Raw genomic sequence first — 21,461 nt, forward strand, 5'->3', positions numbered from 1 at the left:
TAATGGTTTGTATTTAATAGTTTATTTAATTTGTTTAATGTAAAGTTTGCTTTATTTTGTTTGACAGAACAAAACCAACAGACCAACACCCAGCAGATATCCAGACACTGGTATGTATCTAGTTATATTGATTATAGACTATAGTAGACTGCAACATGTGCTCTCACTATCTGCAGTATCTGACTTTGAGACGGGCATGGTGTGAACACCTGTAATGCATGATGTTTGCATTTAACTAAGTAATGAACTTCATTTTCCCTGAGCATTTTTACCTCACTTTTGCTATATTTACGAGGATGAAAAGCTTCTTACATGAAATGTTAAAATATAACTCACAGAGAGAAAGCAGTTTTATTTTTTTGTCAGGAGGTTTGGCATCTTGTTAAAATAGTCAAGTATTTAAAGGATAGTTAGTGGACACTTGTATGGGCGAAAGGGTGTCCTTTCAATGTGAACACATTCCAGTGAGTGAACTAGCCATTTAATGGAGAAATTAAATAGACAAGAATTCAGACTTTAAAGGTCGTAGGCCTATTAAAGAATTTGTAGGGGTTGCAAGAAGTAACCAGTGGCTGATTGCTATAAGAATTACAGGTAACTAATAATTTTACAGATGGTAACTAACCAGTCAATTTAATTTTTCATTCATTCAGTTTTTAACTGGGTTCTTGGACTCGTCCAAAGACCCTTTACGGCCACTGAACAGGCTAATTAGTAACAACAGTACAGACATTACATATACAATGAACATACAAAATTATTGAGATAATTAAACAGAAATGTATTTATTTAACATTTGTTGACCAGGAAAGTCCAACTAGGACACAGCCTATTTTCAGTAGAAGTCCAGGGAGAAACACTCCAGATGAATGTCTTTGATATGTAGGAGGAAACCAGAACACCTGGAGGAAACCCACACAAATTCAGGGAGGACATGCAGACTCCACACAGAAGGCACCCCAGCCAAGAATTAAACTGGAAAACCTCGTGCTGTGAGGTAACAACATTAACCGCTGCACCACTGCACTGCCAACATGTACCAAAGTGCATCAAAGTTATGTTTAAGAATGAGATCATTGTACTCAAGTAACAGAAAAACGTAAGCAGTAAAAACACAAATATCCAAGTGTTATGCAAGTCTGCTAAACCTGCATGGAATTTTCAGAACGGTATGCAGCTATATGGTTAATCTGCATCATCGAAACGGATGCATTTGTATTGCTTCATGAGGTGTGACTTTAGCAGGCTTTTCAATAAAGGGAGCTTGGTAACTGACCGAATTTCCATAGGTCACATACTCCATAAAGCTGGGGCAAGTTTGTAAAATAATTTTTTGAGGAAGTTAAGGTGTATGATGGTTTTACAGCAGTCAATGTTGACTTCTTAGAATTTAATGTATATTTATCATGAAAAGTAGCTTCATTGGTAGGCAGTAACTTTTACTGAAAAGCTTTAATGTGAGTTTCTTTAGTATGAACTAAGCTCCAGCTGCAACAGAGAGCCAGTTTGTTTTATCAGTGGTGTAAAAGTGATGTTCCAATCTATATGCAGAATAGATAAATCTTAGAATTTTATTTTTGTGATTTGTAATGAGGTGGTACTGTATTGTAAATAAAAAGAGAACAGAAGTAGCGCATATTCTAATCTGAGTATGAGTAAATTTTTGGCTATAACATTGCATGTCTATTTAGTTATCAGGTGTGAGATTCTGTATGGTATATTTACTTAGGCCATAACCTTGTCAATCTGAAGATCTGTATGAGTATTAAATGGCAGTTGTTGGTCCGATGTTATCCCAGGTTGTTTAGTTGAGTTATATAAGATAGAGTATTCTTTAATTGATCTGTAATTATAGGAGGAGGTATAGATTTCAATTTATGTGGGGTCCTAAAGAGTATAACTGAGCATTCTTTTTTTTTTTTCAAAACAGGTTTATTGTTTTAACATAGAGAAATATCATAACAATTTTATACAAGTAATTAAAAATAGGTATTATTATAATATTCAACAAAACAACTAAAGTATTTACAAAGACATCCACTACAATCAGATCAATTAATTAAACTAAAATACCATGCTATTGAAATTAAAATTTTTTTAACAAATTTTGTAAATTATCCCATACAATAAAATAAGATGTTTTTCTATTTGTTCTAGTCCTAATTGTGTTTATTTCCATATGGCACACTATATTCATAACATTTTTAAATTCATTGAACGAAGGAGGTGTATCTGAAATCCAATTTCTAGTTATTATTTTCCTAGCCACTGCTAGAATAGACCATAACAAGGGAAGCTTAACCTTTTTAACACTTTGAGGTACAGGTGTGTTGAATAATATAAGAGATTTAGAAATAATGAAATTATCTGTAAAAAGAGCCTGCAAAAATTCATTAATTGACTTCCAGTATTCTTTCAATTTTATACAGTCATAAAACATATGAGCCCAGTCAGCATTAATTTATAACTGAGCATTCTTAGTGATCACAGAAAGCTTGTTTTTCATAAGATAGGAAGATAGGAAATTCACCCTGGGGATCACGTCAATCACCCTGCTAGACAGGGGCCCAGAGAAGTAAATATTGTGGGAAGAAATGTCCAGGGAATTGTTATGGCTAGGCTTGCATAAGCCCTAGGGCCGATAGCCTAGTACCAACCTATGAACATATGAACCTATAAGCCAGTTTCAAATATGTGCAGTTTGTCTGTATATATGTTGAGAGTTCGGATGAGGGGTTATGGGCAGCACGATGATATAATCAGTATAAAGAATTACATTTAATTTGGGGGGGGCGTCATAAATTAGTGCATTAATAATTATAGCGAAAAGCAACAGACCTAATACTGAGCCTTGGAGTTAACCAGTTAAACCAGTAACCAGTATTTATTAGATGTAATTAGGTCAGCATTTATTAGACAGATGTAATTAGGTCAACATTTATTAGACAGATGTAATTAGGTCAGTATTTATTAGACAGATGCTATTAGGTCAGCATTTATTAGACAGGTGTAATTAGGTCAGCATTTTTTAGACAGATGTTATTAGGTCAGCATTTATTAGACAGATGTAATTAGGTCAACAGTTATTAGACAGATGTTATTAGGTCAACAGTTATTAGACAGATGTTATTAGGGCAACAGTTATTAGACAGATGTTATTAGGTCAGCATTTATTAAACAGGTGTTATTAGGTCAGCATTTATTAGACAGATGTAATTAAGTCAGCATTTATTTAGGTCAGCATTTATTAGATAGATGGTATTAGATCAGCATTTATTAGACAGATGTTATTAGGTCAGTATTTATTAGACAGATGTAATTAGGTCAGCATTTATTAGACAGATGTAATTAGGTCAGCATTTATTAGACAGATGCTATTAGGTCAGCATTTATTAGACAGGTGTAATTAGGTCAGCATTTTTTAGACAGATGTTATTAGGTCAGCATTTATTAGACAGATGTAATTAGGTCAACAGTTATTAGACAGATGTTATTAGGTCAACAGTTATTAGACAGATGTTATTAGGTCAACAGTTATTGGACAGATGTTATTAGGTCAGCATTTATTAAACAGGTGTTATTAGGTCAGCATTTATTAGACAGATGTAATTAAGTCAGCATTTATTTAGGTCAGCATTTATTAGATAGATGGTATTAGATCAGCATTTATTAGACAGATGTTATTAGGTCAGTATTTATTAGACAGATGTAATTAGGTCAGCATTTATTAGACAGATGTTATTAGGTCAGTATTTATTAGACAGATGCTATTAGGTCAGCATTTATTAGACAGATGTAATTAGGTCAGCATTTTTAGACAGATGTTATTAGGTCAGCATTTATTAGACAGATGTAATTAAGTCAGAATGTATTTAGGTCAGCATTTATTAGATAGATGTTATTAGATCAGCATTTATTAGACAGATGTTATTAGGTCAGTATTTATTAGACAGATGTAATTAGGTCAGCATTTATTAGACAGATGTTATTAGGTCAGTATTTATTAGACAGATGCTATTAGGTCAGCATTTATTAAACAGGTGTTATTAGGTCAGTATTTATTAGATGTTATTAGGTCAGCATTTATTAGACATATGTTATTAGGTCAGTATTTATTAGACAGATGTTATTAGGTCAGCATTTATTAGACAGGTGTTATTAGGTCAGCATTTATTAGACAGATGTTATTAGGTCAGCATTTATTAGACAGATGTAATTAAGTCAGAATGTATTTAGGTCAGCATTTATTAGATAGATGTTATTAGATCAGCATTTATTAGACAGATGTTATTAGGTCAGTATTTATTAGACAGATGCTATTAGGTCAGCATTTATTAGACAGATGTAATTAGGTCAGCATTTATTAAACAGGTGTTATTAGGTCAGTATTTATTAGACAGATGTTATTAGGTCAGCATTTATTAGACAGATGTTATTAGGTCAGTATTTATTAGACAGATGTTATTAGGTCAGCATTTATTAGACAGATGTTATTAGGTCAGCATTTATTAGACAGATGGCTAACATCCATATGAAGGAATAAGGTGTACAATCTCTGCATCAACCCACATTGTTGGACAGTCACATCTAAAAGACTGATACTTAGTTTCAACAGCACTGGAAACCATAATGTTAGACGTAAGCCTTACTTCTTACAAGACATCTTCCTAATACTACAGAGGCACAATATACTATGATGGATTCATGCATGTCACACATGCAGATGGCCATGGTTTTCCAAATCCAGACAGGGCACCTATGTTAGGAGGCCCATGGCCTTATTCTTGTTATCTGTGTTTTTTTTTTTGTTCAGTAGAAGTCTTCAGAGGTGCCTGCTGCTTTGAGAATTTAGTCACACCGCAGTGATGGCCAGTGCTTTGGAGGGAACTGAACACGTGGAATGACATTGCTAGTGTATGTGCCATGTTGTTGCCTGCTAATGGTCGCCAGGTTGCATGTCTACTGATCTGACATTAAACTGCTAATCCTGCCTATTCTGATCATGGTCTCTAACTATGTATGTCCAGCTGACATTTCCCACCTCTGTATTCCACTCTTATGGCTCATCTGCCTGCACAGTGTTACTGCACTGATCTGCCAGTGCCCATCTGCCTGCACGCTGTTACTGCATTGATCGCTGCCAGTGCCCATCAGCCCACACACCATTACTACACTGATCTCTGCCAGTGTCCATCTGCCTGCACGCTGTTACTGCACTGATCTCTGCCAGTGCCCATCTGCCTGCATGCTGTTACTGCACTGATCTCTGCCAGTGCCCATCTGCCTGCACACTGTTACTGCACTGATCTCTGCCAGTGCCCATCTGCCTGCATGCTGTACTGCATTAATCTCTGCCAGTACCCATCTGCCTGCATGCTGTTACTGCACTGATCTGCCAGTGCCCATCTGCCTGCACGCTGTTACTGCACTGATCTCTGCCAGTGCCCATCAGCCCACACACTGTTACTCCACTGATCTCTGCCAGTGCCTATCTGCCTGCATACTGTTACTGCACTGATCTCTGCCAGTGCCCATCAGCCCACACACTGTTACTGCACTGATCTCTGCCAGTGCCCATCTGCCTGCACACTGTTACTGCACTGATCTCTGCCAGTGCCCATCTGCCTGCATGCTGTTACTGCACTGATCTGCCAGTGCCCATCTGCCTGCATGCTGTTACAGCACTGATCTGCCAGTGCCCATCTGCCTGCATGCTGTTACTGAACTGATCTTCCAGTGCCCATCTGTCTACATGCTGCTCATAGGTTCATAGGACGATACTACACTATTGGATCGGAGGCCCTTATAAACCTAGCCAAGAATTTTGCCCATGTTCCCACAAAGTCAGCATCTGTTTCCCCTGTCCAGCATGGATGCAGGTGGTGTATTTTCTGTTTCCCATCCAGTCATCCAAGTTCTTCTTAAAGAGGGCTAGTGAGGTACTCTGCTTGACATGGAGAGGATGTCTATCCCACAGATGGGGCAGTCTTTGGGACACAAATCTATCTCACCAACAAGTTCTGTTAATATCACTGACCAGGTTGAAGCCTTGCATGCAGGTTGCATGAGTGGAGTTTGACTTACGGATATGCAGCAACTCCATCAAGGCTGGGTATGAGACGGCCTTGTATGCCAGACACACGAGGACAGGGCTTTTAGCCTATCTGTATAAGACAGGTGTTTGGGACCCTGGATTTTCCTAGTCAATAACCTCTGTGGTCTCTCCCGCTGCTGCATGTGCTTGGCAAGGTACATACTGAAGGGGGCATTGTACTCAATAATGGGTCTTATAAGGGAGGAGTACAGGGATGTTATGGCCTCCTTGTTCCTGGATGAAATATCCTTACTTATGAGGTGGGCCATGTCTTCTGTATAATGGAGGCAACGTGGTGGTCAAAAGTCAGGTTGCTATCAACACGGGTGCCCAAGCCCCTCACGACTGCTTGCATGCTTAGTGCACTGTTATTAACGTGATAATTAGTGGGTAGTGGGGACACCATTTTCCCATAAGGGGATAATGATGTATTTCTTGGCATTTGATCTGAGGCCATGCTTCTGGCACCAGTCATTAATTTGGGTTCTGATGAAGCTTGCCTCTTGCAAGTGAAAGCGCTAAACCTGTTTTATTAAAAGAAGTTTGGATTTTCATTAGTACTTGGAATTTTTTCATCCATTGCCTGGTGACAACTGAAATAGTTTGCTGAGAGTGGAGGCAGTGAGCGTGTTGTGTTAAGCTGCCACTATTTTTCCTACTTTGTTATCCACAGCTCGCACTTGTTCTGTTATTTTCCCATAAGGGGATAATGATGTATTTCTTGGCATTTGATCTGAGGCCATGCTTCTGGCACCAGTCATTAATTTGGGTAAGGCCCTCTTGGAGAATGTTCACATCACTAGGGGAATTTAAGACAGCACCAAGCTTGGAGTCATCTGCAAACTTGATCAGCCAAAGAACACTGGTTTTGGCTTGCACCTCAGAAAAGTATATCCCAAACAGTAGAGGCCCCAAAACTGATCCTTGGGATATGACACTCATTATGGGTCTACTACTAGAGGTGGCTTCCTCTATTTTGACTGAATGGGTTCTAACAGTGAGCCAGTTAGCTACCATCTGGCAACTAGTATTCATTTTTTCTGATTCCTGACTACTGATCTGCTTATTTGTTTATTTAACTGGTTGATTCTGTCATTCAGGCATTGTGTTTTTACTGACACTACCACTGCAGCTATGTTGTCTCTATGCTACTAAAACTGCTGTTATAACTGTAATGTACATCTAATTGACCTAGTCTTGGAGTTAGAAACAGTATTTGCTGACTTAGCACTACAGTTGTCTCTGCTACTGCTTCAGCTGTGCTGTTGTGTTCATTTTCCTTTTTCTGGTATGCACAGGATAATTGGCTGATAAATGTATTGTGCATGATTTATTAACCTGTTTCCAAACTAAGTTATGGCATTGTGATGTGGTTACTGTTGAAGCACTCTCAAACTGTAGCAGTAGCATCTATTCACCTGCTTTACCCACACTATCCTCAGATTTGTATCTTTTACACCCTCCTATCTCCTAATTACTTCCTTTGACCTGTCTTTGTCTCCTTCTATTAGCTTCATCCTCTCTTTTGTTTCTCTCTCTTTAGAGCACACTCAAGCAAATCTGCAGTCTGCGGCTACCACTCCACCCATACAGAATAAGAAGGAATCAGTACTGCAAAACTAAACAAGGATATACATTTTGAGCCTCAAGAGCAGGGTCAGTCCACCCAGGCATTCTACTTGTATGTTTTCTGAGAGTGAAGCTATTACATCAGCAGTATTTCTTAGTAGTGTTCAGCGTGCTAATAAAACTGACTGTTGTAGCCTTGTGTCATCCCCACCCCAGCTAGTACAGTACTCCTAACTGTCCAATAGACAGTATATATTTAATTCAGATCCCTGTGACTAAATTAACCATCAAGCAGCCCTCTCAGTGCTTTCTGTCTTAGTTTGTATCACTTGGAGGCCCACCTGTTTATTTGCATCTCTACATTCCCCTTCATTGCTAATGTATCTCCCTACTCTAATCTGTGCACAAACTGGTTACTAATCAGCAAGTCAATGTGAAGACACACTCCCAACCTTAATAAACTTTGCTGTCTCTTCTCTCCTTCACTTTACAGGTAGTTTGAATTATTACTTACCCTCTCTGAGGCCTTCACTGAATTCCACTGATTGCCTCTCTGGTTTCTTTGCATTCCACCTGGTTTACAGCCCTTGTGCTATCTCCCTCCCCCAATACAAAGTCTATATTAGAATCCTGCTGAGCATGGAGCCATCTTTAAATTTCTAGTCTCCCACCAGGACACAAGTGCTCTTCAGCAATTACATTCTGCTTGCCGGTAAGCCATTATACCTCAGGAATTTGTGTAAAGTGTTCAGATTTGTAAAGTAATACTGCTTTTTTCTCTTGTCTTGGTGGGCTCTGCCCAGCTCCTTTCACCCTCGCTAACGTTCGGGCTCTCTCCACTCCCCTGCACTGCCCCCTATTCCCTCCCGCTCCCACTACCTCTACATTTATAGTAATCACAGCCACACCCACACCTCACCCTCATATCACCTGCACCAATCACAGCTCCTCAAGTCATATCACATTATACCACACCAACTTGCTCCACACAAAATACTCCCAATCACTCTCATTCCCACTAGGAATTTTGTACATCACCCACGCTACTTCCCCATCCACATATAGTGCTACCCTATAATTCCTATTCAGATACCCACCTAGAAACAACTTAAACTTTATAACCATAACTATCACACAACTAAGTCTAGTCTGTCTTCTCATAATTCTTTATAACACCACAAGTTATCACTCTAGCAATATCCCTAAACTTAGTAGTACAACACTACATTATGCACTCTCATATACAGACACCTCACATTATAATATCTGCCCACAATTATTCAAGAACTACATAACGGACCAATTCAGAACTAAACACATATGCTCTCATTCCTACTCCAAAAAAACACAATACTTTCTCACACTCCTCACCAAACTCCAATATCTGTATAACCATTTTAACTCCAGGCTCACCATAAGTGGGGATATCCACCCCAACCCAGGCCCAAATCCATCCTGTCCAACACAAACTGCTCCAACATAAATGTCAAAACATAACACCCCTACTTTCTTCATCCCTGGGCAAATCAACAACAGCAGCAAAACCGACGTAAATCAGAGAAATGAGCAACTTCACCAACACAAACGAACTCACACCGCTTATACTCCAATGAAATAATTTTACAAATTGTTTTTAAAGAAATTGTTTGAAAGTAATAAAATCTTTCTTAAAAGGAAATTGCAAAAGGTATATTTTATATATTTTATACATTTTATATATTTTATATATTTATACATTATATTAATTAGATTTATATAGATATAGATTTTTGTAAATAGTTCGGATATCAACAGTAACCATATTCTATTTCTATTCTTATTTCATCTTAAAATTAAAAGATGGAAGAAAGAAGAAGAGAAAAAACAAGTAAAAAATAAGCAGAATAAACGGAAAAAACAAATAGAAAAACAAAAATTTGTGTACACAAAAGAACATTTGAAGTAAGAGATTCATGGTAACCAAATAATCTAGCACATAGTCACTTTAAAACTGGTTCTAAGACAGTAATTCTAAACCTTGATTGGAGTTAATTAATTAACAGATCAGCTGGGTGGAGTAGATATATTAGTGGAGCGTAGAGTGGGGGAGGTTTGTACTTCTGATGAAGTTGGGACAGAGGTCCCGACGAAAAATGTATGTTTAAATAAGCGCATTTAAAGTCTTTTAAAATTTTAAACAATAAATTCTTTCGACCAACTATTGAACAAGGACTGTTTTGTGTCCACGGAGGTGTGCTATTCAGTACGTGGAAGGAGTGGTGATTGGCATTGGAGTATAAGCGGTGTGAGTTCGTTTGTGTTGGTGAAACAGCAGCAAAACCAACCATCTTTTAATGCTAAATATTAATATTAGAAATATCAAAAATAAAATACCTGAACTCCAGGCCACAATAGCACACTAGTCCCCAGACATAGTTGCTTTAAAAGAAACCTGGCTAAATAAAAACATAGCTAACTCAGAAGTTCTCCCTACTGGCTACAATATCATTAGACAAGACAGACCACTTCATAAAGGGGATGGAACTGCCTTACTGTACAAGTCCAACTTAACTGTATGTCAATTACCAAACTCCTACCCCTCCCCAAATAATTGGGACATACTTATCTTACAACTTCAACTTCACCCTAAAAAGGTCATCACCACAATTGTGATCTATATTCCACCTGGTAATACACCTACTAGCCTTGAAGACTTCTTATCCTGGTGTTCTTCCACATACTCACAAGAAACCCTTATTCTGGGGGACTTCAACTTAGATTGGTTCACCTGTGTATCAGAACCACCAAGTAATCTAATAAATCTCCATGGCTACCAGCAGCTAGTCCAAATTCCAACTAGATGTTATAAAAAATCTAGAAGGGAATCCATCCTTGAATGGATGCTAACACCCCCACATTGTACCCTCACACAGGCAGTCTCCTAGACACCTTAAGTGACCACAACATAATATACCTTATATGTAGTAGAACAAACATATGCAAAACCAGTAACTATATATCCACTAGAAACACAAAAAAATTCTCTCCTGAGTTCCTCAATACTTTACTCTGTAACTGTGACTGGACCCCCTAAAAACCCTCCCACTTGACCAGGCTGTAGCATATTTCAGCAAAACATTTCTACAACACCTAGACACTGCCGCTCCATTGCGCAAAATCAATGTTAGAACCTCTACAAACCCCTGGCTCAGTAAAGAAACCAAACAAATCCTCAAGTCCAGAGACACTGCCTGGCTTTACTATCAAAAATAAAGAAACACAAAGCCTAACTAAGTACCAAGAACTTCGCAACCATGCAAAAAAATGCATTAGGCTGGACAAAAAAATCCTACTACACAACATTACAAACTAAATACCAACACAACCCGCAAAAATTTTGGAAAAATGTAAACCAGCTACTAAAACCCACCCAAAAGGCTACCCCCAAACCAACCACCCCTCACACTAAAGTTCCCATCGAAACACAATCCAACTCCCACTTTGTGAACTCAATTCTATCCTTAGTATCACAGGACAGTTCCTTCCTCACTACCCCCCCCCAAACCAACCACCCCTGACACTAAAGTTCCCATCGAAACACAATTCAACTCCCACTTTGTGAACTCAATTCTATCCTTAGTATCACAGGACAGTTCCTTCCTCACTGTCCCCCCCAAACCAACCACCCTGACACTAAAGTTCCCATCGAAACACAATTCAACTCCCACTTTGTGAACTCAATTCTATCCTTAGTATCACAGGACAGTTCCTTCCTCACTATCCCCCCCAAACCAACCACCCTGACACTAAAGTTCCCATCGAAACACAATTCAACTCCCACTTTGTGAACTCAATTCTATCCTTAGTATCACAGGACAGTTCCTTCCTCACTGTCCCCCCCAAACCAACCACCCCTGACACTAAAGTTCCCATCGAAACACAATTCAACTCCCACTTTGTGAACTCAATTCTATCCTTAGTATCACAGGACAGTTCCTTCCTCACTATCCCCCAAACCAACCACCCCTGACACTAAAGTTCCCATCGAAACACAATTCAACTCCCACTTTGTGAACTCAGTTCTATCCTTAGTATCACAGGACAGTTCCTTCCTCACTATCCCCCCAAACCAACCACCCCTGACACTAAAGTTCCCATCGAAACACAATTCAACTCCCACTTTGTGAACTCAATTCTATCCTTAGTATCACAGGACAGTTCCTTCCTCACTGTCCCCCCCAAACCAACCACCCTGACACTAAAGTTCCCATCGAAACACAATCCAACTCCCACTTTGTGAACTCAATTCTATCCTTAGTATCACAGGACAGTTCCTTCCTCACTATCCCGCCCAAACCAACCCCCCTGACACTAAAGTTCCCATCGAAACACAATTCAACTCCCACTTTGTGAACTCAATTCTATCCTTAGTATCACAGGACAGTTCCTTCCTCACTGTCCCCCAAACCAACCACCCTGACACTAAAGTTCCCATCAAACACAATTCAACTCCCACTTTGTGAACTCAATTCTATCCTTAGTATCACAGGACAGTTCCTTCCTCACTCCCCCCCCCAAACCAACCACCCCTGACACTAAAGTTCCCATCGAAACACAATTCAACTCCCACTTTGTGAACTCAATTCTATCCTTAGTATCACAGGACAGTTCCTTCCTCACTATCGGCCCCAAACCAACCACCCCTGACACTAAAGTTCCCATTGAAACACAATTCAACTCCCACTTTGTGAACTCAATTCTATCCTTAGTATCACAGGACAGTTCCTTCCTCACTATCCCCCAAACCAACCACCCTGACACTAAAGTTCCCATTGAAACACAATTCAACTCCCACTTTGTGAACTCAATTCTATCCTTAGTATCACAGGACAGTTCCTTCCTCACTATCCCCCAAACCAACCACCCCTGACACTAAAGTTCCCATCGAAACACAATTCAACTCCCACTTTGTGAACTCAATTCTATCCTTAGTATCACAGGACAGTTCCTTCCTCACTATCTCCCCCAAACCAACCACCCTGACACTAAAGTTCCCATCGAAACACAATTCAACTCCCACTTTGTGAACTCAATTCTATCCTTAGTATCACAGGACAGTTCCTTCCTCACTATCCCCCAAACCAACCACCCCTGACACTAAAGTTCCCATCGAAACACAATTCAACTCCCACTTTGTGAACTCAATTCTATCCTTAGTATCACAGGACAGTTCCTTCCTCACTATCCCCCAAACCAACCACCCTGACACTAAAGTTCCCATCGAAACACAATTCAACTCCCACTTTGTGAACTCAATTCTATCCTTAGTATCACAGGACAGTTCCTTCCTCACTATCCCCGCCAAACCAACCACCCCTGACACTAAAGTTCCCATTGAAACACAATTCAACTCCCACTTTGTGAACTCAGTTCTATCCTTAGTATCACAGGACAGTTCCTTCCTCACCATCCCCCAAACCAACCACCCTGACACTAAAGTTCCCATCGAAACACAATTCAACTCCCACTTTGTGAACTCAATTCTATCCTTAGTATCACAGGACAGTTCCTTCCTCACTGTCCCCCAAAACCACCCCTGACACTAAAGTTCCCATCAAACACAATTCAACTCCCACTTTGTGAACTCAATTCTATCCTTAGTATCGTAGGCCAGTTCCTTCCTCACTGTCCCGCCCAAAGCAACCAGCCCGACACTAAAGTTCCCATCGAAACACAATTCAACTCCCACTTTGTGAGCTCAATTCTATCCTTTGTATCACAGGACAGTTCCTTCCTCACTGTCCCCCCCAAACCAACCACCCCTGACACTAAAGTTCCCATTGAAACACAATTCAACTCCCACTTTGTGAACTCAATTCTATCCTTAGTATCACAGGACAGTTCCTTCCTCACTGTCCCCCCCAAACCAACCACCCCTGACACTAAAGTTCCCATCGAAACACAATTCAATTCCCACTTTGTGAACCCAATTCTATCCTTAGTATCACAGGACAGTTCCTTCCTCACTATCCCCCCCAAACCAACCACCCTGACACTAAAGTTCCCATTGAAACACAATTCAACTCCCACTTTGTGAACTCAATTCTATCCTTAGTATCACAGGACAGTTCCTTCCTCACTATCCCCCCAAACCAACCACCCTGACACTAAAGTTCCCATCGAAACACAATTCAACTCCCACTTTGTGAACTCAATTCTATCCTTAGTATCACAGGACAGTTCCTTCCTCACTGTCCCCCAAACCAACCACCCTGACACTAAAGTTCCCATCGAAACACAATTCAACTCCCACTTTGTGAACTCAGTTCTATCCTTAGTATCACAGGACAGTTCCTTCCTCACTGTCCCCCCAAACCAACCACCCTGACACTAAAGTTCCCATTGAAACACAATTCAACTCCCACTTTGTGAACTCAATTCTATCCTTAGTATCACAGGACAGTTCCTTCCTCACTGTCCCCCAAACCAACCACCCTGACACTAAAGTTCCCATCAAACACAATTCAACTCCCACTTTGTGAACTCAATTCTATCCTTAGTATCACAGGACAGTTCCTTCTTCACTGTCCCCCAAACCAACCACCCCTGACACACTAAAGTTCCCATCAAACACAATTCAACTCCCACTTTGTGAACTCAGTTCTATCCTTAGTATCACAGGACAGTTCCTTCCTCACTATCCCCCCAAACCAACCACCCCTGACACTAAAGTTCCCATCGAAACACAATTCAACTCCCACTTTGTGAACTCAATTCTATCCTTAGTATCACAGGACAGTTCCTTCCTCACTATCGCCCCCAAACCAACCACCCTGACACTAAAGTTCCCATCGAAACACAATTCAACTCCCACTTTGTGAACTCAATTCTATCCTTAGTATCACAGGACAGTTCCTTCCTCACTATCCCCCAAACCAACCACCCTGACACTAAAGTTCCCATCGAAACACAATTCAACTCCCACTTTGTGAACTCAGTTCTATCCTTAGTATCACAGGACAGTTCCTTCCTCACTATCCCCCCCAAACCAACCACCCCGACACTAAAGTTCCCATCGAAACACAATTCAACTCCCACTTTGTGAACTCAATTCTATCCTTAGTATCACAGGACAGTTCCTTCCTCACTGTCCCCCCCAAACCAACCACCCCTGACACTAAAGTTCCCATCGAAACACAATTCAAGTCCCACTTTGTGAACTCAATTCTATCCTTAGTATCACAGGACAGTTCCTTCCTCACTATCCCCCAAACCAACCACCCGACACTAAAGTTCCCATCGAAACACAATTCAACTCCCACTTTGTGAACTCAATTCTATCCTTAGTATCACAGGACAGTTCCTTCCTCACTATCCCCCAAACCAACCACCCTGACACTAAAGTTCCCATCGAAACACAATTCAACTCCCACTTTGTGAACTCAATTCTATCCTTAGTATCACAGGACAGTTCCTTCCTCACTATCCCCCAAACCAACCACCCTGACACTAAAGTTCCCATCTAAACACAATCCAACTCCCACTTTGTGAACTCAATTCTATCCTTAGTATCACAGGACAGTTCCTTCCTCACTATCCCCCCAAACCAACCACCCCTGACACTAAAGTTCCCATCGAAACACAATTCAACTCCCACTTTGTGAACTCAATTCTATCCTTAGTATCACAGGACAGTTCCTTCCTCACTATTCCCCAAACCAACCACCCTGACACTAAAGTTCCCATCGAAACACAATTCAACTCCCACTTTGTGAACTCAATTCTATCCTTAGTATCACAGGACAGTTCCTTCCTCACTGTCCCCCCCAAACCAACCACCCCTGACACTAAAGTTCCATCGAAACACAATTCAACTCCCACTTTGTGAACTCAATTCTATCCTGAGTATCACAGGACAGTTCCTTCCTCACTACCCCCCCCAACACAAATAACACTAATACAAGCTTTACCCTCAAAACAGTTTCCACCACTTCAATCAAAGGCATGCTCTCCAAACTAAAAACCTCATCAACAGCAGCCGACCTACTCCCCAGCTATTTCTTGCAACTCACAGCAGATGCTATTGCTATCCCAGTCTCCACTCTCATAAACAGATCAATTGTTGAAAACTATGTGCCCAAACTCTGGAAAATATCCTATGTTACACCCATACATAAAGGCGGGACCTCCACTGAACTTAATAACTACAGACCCATTGCTTTACTCTCCCCTGGCCAAAATCCTAGAAAATGCATCCATACCCAGATGCTAAACTATCTCCTAGACTGCAACATCCTGTCACCTACTCAGCATGGTTTCAGACCTGCCCATAGTACCACTACAGCTCTCCTCAGCTTCACAGACACAGTAAACCGTCTCAAAAATGAAGGCCTACAAGTGTCAACTCTTTTTTTGGATATGTCCAAAGCATTTGACACAGTCTCACACCAAATCCTGCTAAACAAACTAAACCAATATCATCTATCTAATTCCACTATTACCTGGTTTCAAAGCTACTTAACTGACAGGTACTAAGCTGTGAAATAGGAAAATTCTCTCTCTCCTCAGCTGCCCATAACTATAGGAGTCCCACAGGGTTCTGTCTTAGGACCACTACTATTCACAGTCTTCAGAAATTATCTCCATACCTCCACACAGCATGCATCTACAATTCAGTATGCAGATGACACTACCTTAATCTGTGCTGCACAAAACATTCCCACCCTCCTGCAAACAATTCAACTAGCATTCTCTGATGTTGAAAACTACCTTACGGAAGCCCAACTTATCCTCAGTCCAAAGAAAACTCAGCTTATGATTATAACCAGTTCTAACAAAAACACTGATAACAGTCAATTCACTATCTACTCCACTAATGCTACTACAATTGCTCCAGTGGCACAGGCTAAGCTATTGGGAATAACCATAGACTCCCACCTAAAATTTGATAGTCATCTCAACTTAACTATTAAAAAAGTACATGCCAAACTGGTGTCACTCTACCATATCAAACCATTTCTTACCAACAACACAAGATCAGCTATTGTTCGCTCCCAACTTCTATCCACCCTACTCTATGCATCTCCCATTCTGACTAATCTCAACAAAACTGAACTAAGCAAAATGGAAGCTTGCTATAACAGAATTGCTCACTTTGCTGCAAATTGCTCATATAGAACTCATCACTGTAATGCTTTGAAACAGCTCCACTGGCTTGAACCAACCTCCTAACCTACAATCAGCTCTGCCTCTGTCATTCTATCTATCACCTCCCCAATAAGTGTCCTGCCCTCAAAAACCCAGTACAACATCACTCAGCCAAAAGGCCTCTTAGATCACTAAGCAAACTACTACTAGAAGTCACCAACAGCTACAATAGGTGTCTGTAATTTTTCTTTGTGGAGCTTTTCTCCCCGGGCCTCTGCTAAAAAAGGGCCTTTTCGGCTCAGTCAGACACCTCCGGTTAACAAATGTAAAATAAAATAAAATAAATAAATAATAAATATGGGTTGATGCCTGTATAGTAGTTCAGTGGCTAAAAATGGAACTCTGTCCCCACTAGCATTCAAAACACATCATCCAAAGCCTCCTTTAAAGACCTCATCAGGCAACATCTCAAGCAAAGTTGGCAGTGCCATGATTGCTCCCCAGGCTAATGAAAGCAGATAATGTATACATACTAAATCTAGAGTACTTGATAATAGTTTTCAATCTTACTCACAAACACTGGCTAATCTGCAATGTATGTACTGTACCTGTGTACTATGTATGTATTCTACCTATGTTTCACATTTCAGCTGTACACCACAAATCTACTAATTACCTTTATTTATAAAATTAATATTTTTTTGTTTGTTCTCTCCACTGTAACTGTTTATGTGCCGCATACCACTGTAAAAACATGCCTCTTGTAATTTGTGTTGTATACTGATCATGTCTAAATAACTAAATGTGTCTGTAATTTTTCTTTGTGGAGCTTTTCTCCCCGGGCCTCTGCTAAAAAAGGGCCTTTTCGGCTCAGTCAGACACCCCCGGTTAACAAATGTAAATAAAATAAAATAAATAAATAATAAATATGGGTTGATGCCTAGCTGGGAGAGTTTATCTATTATGCTCGAGTAGGGAATAGTGTCAAAGGCTTTGACTAGGTCAAGGTACTTACTGCACTGATCTCTGTCAGTGCCCATCTTCCTTCAAGTTGTTACTCCACTGATCTCTGCCAGTACCCATGTTCCTGCACACTGTTACTGCACTGATCTCTGCCAGTACCCATCTGCCTGTACACTGCTACAGCACTAATCTCCACCAGTGCCAGTATCCCTGTATGTTGTTACTACTTTGATCTCTTCCAGTGCCCATTGCCTGCACGCTGTTACTGCACTGATCTCTACCAGTGCCCACCTACCTGCATATTGTTACCGCACTAATCTTCACCAGTGCCAGTCTCCCTGTATGTTGTTACTACATTGATCTCTTCTAGTGCCCATTGCCTGCACGCTGTTACTGCACTGATCTCTACCAGTGCCCACCTACCTGCATATTGTTATCGCACTAATCTCCACCAGTGCCAATCTCCATGCATGATGTTACTACGCTGATCTCGGCCAGTGCTCATCTGCCCATATGCTATTACTGCACCAATCTCTGCCAGTGCCCATTTGTGTTCCATTACTGCCCTGAACTCTGCCAGGGGTCTATATTATATTCTTGAAAGCCAACAATGTCGAATCTGACATTGTCGGCACAAGAATACTGAACGCTCAGAATCTCGAGTGTGTAAATGGAAATCTCTGTAAGGGGAGATATCCGTTTACTGCAATGTAGTGTGGTCTCGGAGTTAGTATATCTAAGTAGCAGGGGGTGTGAGGGGTGCAGGGGGGCTTGCCCCCCTGCTTAAACCCATTAGGGTACTTTTTTCTTTTTTGTCTTTTTATAAGGTCGACGTTTGAAGACATCGACCATATGTTGTTCATTGTTTTCAACCATCGATCTTATAATATAGACCCTCTGCCAGTGCCCATCTGCCTGCATACTCTTACTGCACTGATCTCTGCCAGTGCCCATCTGCTTGTAGACTGCTACAGCACTAATCTCCACCAGTGCCAATCTCCATGCATGCTGTTACTATGCTGGTCTCAGCCAGTGCCCATCTGCCCACATGCTGTTACTGCACCAATCTCTGCCAGTGCCCATTTGTGTGCCATTACTGACCTGAACTCTACCAGTGCCCATCTGCCTGCATGCTGTTACTGCACTGATCTCTGTCAGTGCCAGTCTGCTTGCACGCTGATACTATACTCATCTCTAGCAATGCCCATCTGCATATGTGCTGTTACTGCAATGATCACTGCCAGTGCCAGCTGCATGCACAATGATACTGCACTGATTTCTGCCAATGGCCATCTGCCTTCACGCTCTTAATGCACTGACCTCTGCCAGCACTCATCTGCCTGCATGCTGTTACTGCACTGATCTCTGCCAGTGCCCATCTGCCTGTGTGCTATTACTGCACTTATCTCTGACAGCATCCATCTGCATGTGTGTTGTTACTACACTGATCTCTACCACTGCCTATCTGTCTGCATGCTGTTACTACTCTGATCTGCCCAATGCCAATCTACCAGTGTGCTATTATCCAACTAATCTCTGCTAATCCCCATCTGCCTGCTTGCTGTTAGTGCACTTATCTCTCAGTGCCCATCTGCCTGAATACTGTTATTACACTGATCTCTACCAGTGCATATGTCCCTGCATCCTGTTACTGCACTGATCTCTGCCATGGCCCATCTGCTTCTATGCCATTATTACACTGATCTCTGCCAGTGCCCATCTGCCTGCCTATTGTTCCCACAATGATCTCTGCCAGTGCCCATCTGCCTGCACACTCTTATTGCACTGATCTCTACCAGTGCTCATCTGCCATTGTGTTGTTACTACACTGATCTCTACCAGTGCCCATCTGTCTGCATGCTGTTCCTACACTCATCTTCCCCAGTGCCAATCTAAAAGTGTTCTATTATCCAACTAATCTCTGCTATTGCTCATTTCACGCTGTTACTGCACTGATCTCTGCAGTACCCATCTGTCTACATCCTGTTACTGCACTGATCTCTGCCAATGCCCATCTGCTTGCACACTGTTACTGAACTGATCTCTGCCAGTACCCATTTGTCTGCACTCTGCTACTGCACTAATCTCTGCCAGTGCCCAACTGTCTGCATGTTGTTACTACATGGATCTCTACCAGTACCCATCTGCCTGCACACTGTTACTGCATGTTATTGCACTGATCTCTGCCAATGGCCATCTGCCTGCATGCGGTTACAGCACTAATCTCTACCAGTGCTCATCTGGCTGCATGCTGATAATGCACTGATTTCTGCCAGTGCCCATCTGCCTGCCTATTGTTCCCACAATGATCTCTGCCAGTGCCCATATGCCTGCTTGCTGTCACTGCACTAACTCTGCCAGTGCCTGTCTTCATTCATGATGATATTCCACTTATCTCTGCCAGTGCCCATCTGCCTGCATGCTGTTAATGCACTGATCTCTGCCAGCGCCAGTCTGCCTGCATACCGTTAAAGCACTGATCTCTGACAGTGCCCATTAGCCTATATACTGCTACTGCACTGATCTCAGCCAATGGCCAACTGTCTGCATGCTGTTACTGTACTGATCTATGCCAGTGCTCATCTGCATGCATGGAGTTAGTGCACTGATCTTTGCCAGTGCCCAATCGGTCGGCACACTGTTACTGCATTCATCTTTGCCAGTGTCCCTCTGCCTGCATGCTGTTATTGCACTGATCTCCATCAGTGCCCATTTGCCTATATGTGTTACTGCAATAATAATTGTCAGTACCCATCTGCCGGCATGCCATTACTGAACTGATCTGTGACAGTGCCCATTTTCCTGCACGCTACTAGTGCACAGATCTCTGCCAGTATCCATCTGCCTGCGAGTTCTCACTACACTGATCTGTACCAGTGCCCATCTGCCTGCATGTTGTTAATGCATTGATCTCTGCCATTGACCATTTGCCTGTATGCTGTTACTGTACTGATCTCTCACAGTGCCTATCTGCCTGCACACTGTTAATGCACTGATCTCTGCCAGTGCCCATCTGCATGCAGTATGATACTGCACTTATCTCTACCTTCCCTTGCCTGCATGTTGCTAAATTACTGATCTCTGTCAGTGCCCATTTGCTTGCAGGCTGTTACTGCACTGACCTCTGCCAGTACTCATCTGCTTGTGTGTTGTTTCTATACCAATCTCTACCATTGCCCATCTGCCTGCATGCTGTCATTGCACTGATCAAAGCCAGTGCTTGCCTACCTGCATGCTGTTGCTGCACTGGTCTCTGCCAGTGCCCATCAGTCTACATGCTATTATTGCAGCAATCCCTGCCAGTGGCCATCTACCTGTGTGCTGTTAGTGCACTGATCTGTGCCAGTGCCCACATGCCTACATGCTGTTACTACACCAGTCTCTACCAGTGCCCATCTGCCTGTGTGCCATTAGTGAACTGATCTATGCAACTGCCCATCTTCCTGCACATTGTTAATGTGCTTATCTCTGGCAGTGCCCATCTGCCTGCATGCTGTTACTGCACTGAACTCTGCCTCTGCAATCATGCTCATATCGCACTGATCTCCACCAGTTCCTCTTTGCCTACTTGTTACTGCACTGATCTCTGTCAGTGCCCATCTGCCTACATGCTGTTACTGCATTGACCCTCCCCAGTGCAAATATGCCAGTGTGCTGTTATGGCACTAATCTCTGCCAGTGCCCATCTACCTGCACACTCTTACTGCAC

General features: G+C 41.6%; 1 protein-coding gene across 1 annotated transcript in view; it reads left to right on the plus strand.

Annotated features, from left to right (window-relative positions):
- Positions 1 to 21,461, plus strand: part of VAV1 (vav guanine nucleotide exchange factor 1) — a gene marked incomplete at its 3' end in the record, with an annotated part of 1,650,237 nt that overhangs the window by 1,338,452 nt on the left and 290,324 nt on the right. Inside the window, 1 exon segment of the mRNA XM_044084720.1 lies at positions 68 to 110. Coding sequence (XP_043940655.1) covers positions 68 to 110 — 43 coding nt within the window.

This window comes from Protopterus annectens, chromosome 9.part0 (genome assembly GCF_019279795.1).
Source record: "Protopterus annectens isolate FY-2018-M chromosome 9.part0, PAN1.0, whole genome shotgun sequence".
NCBI lineage: Eukaryota > Metazoa > Chordata > Ceratodontiformes > Protopteridae > Protopterus > Protopterus annectens.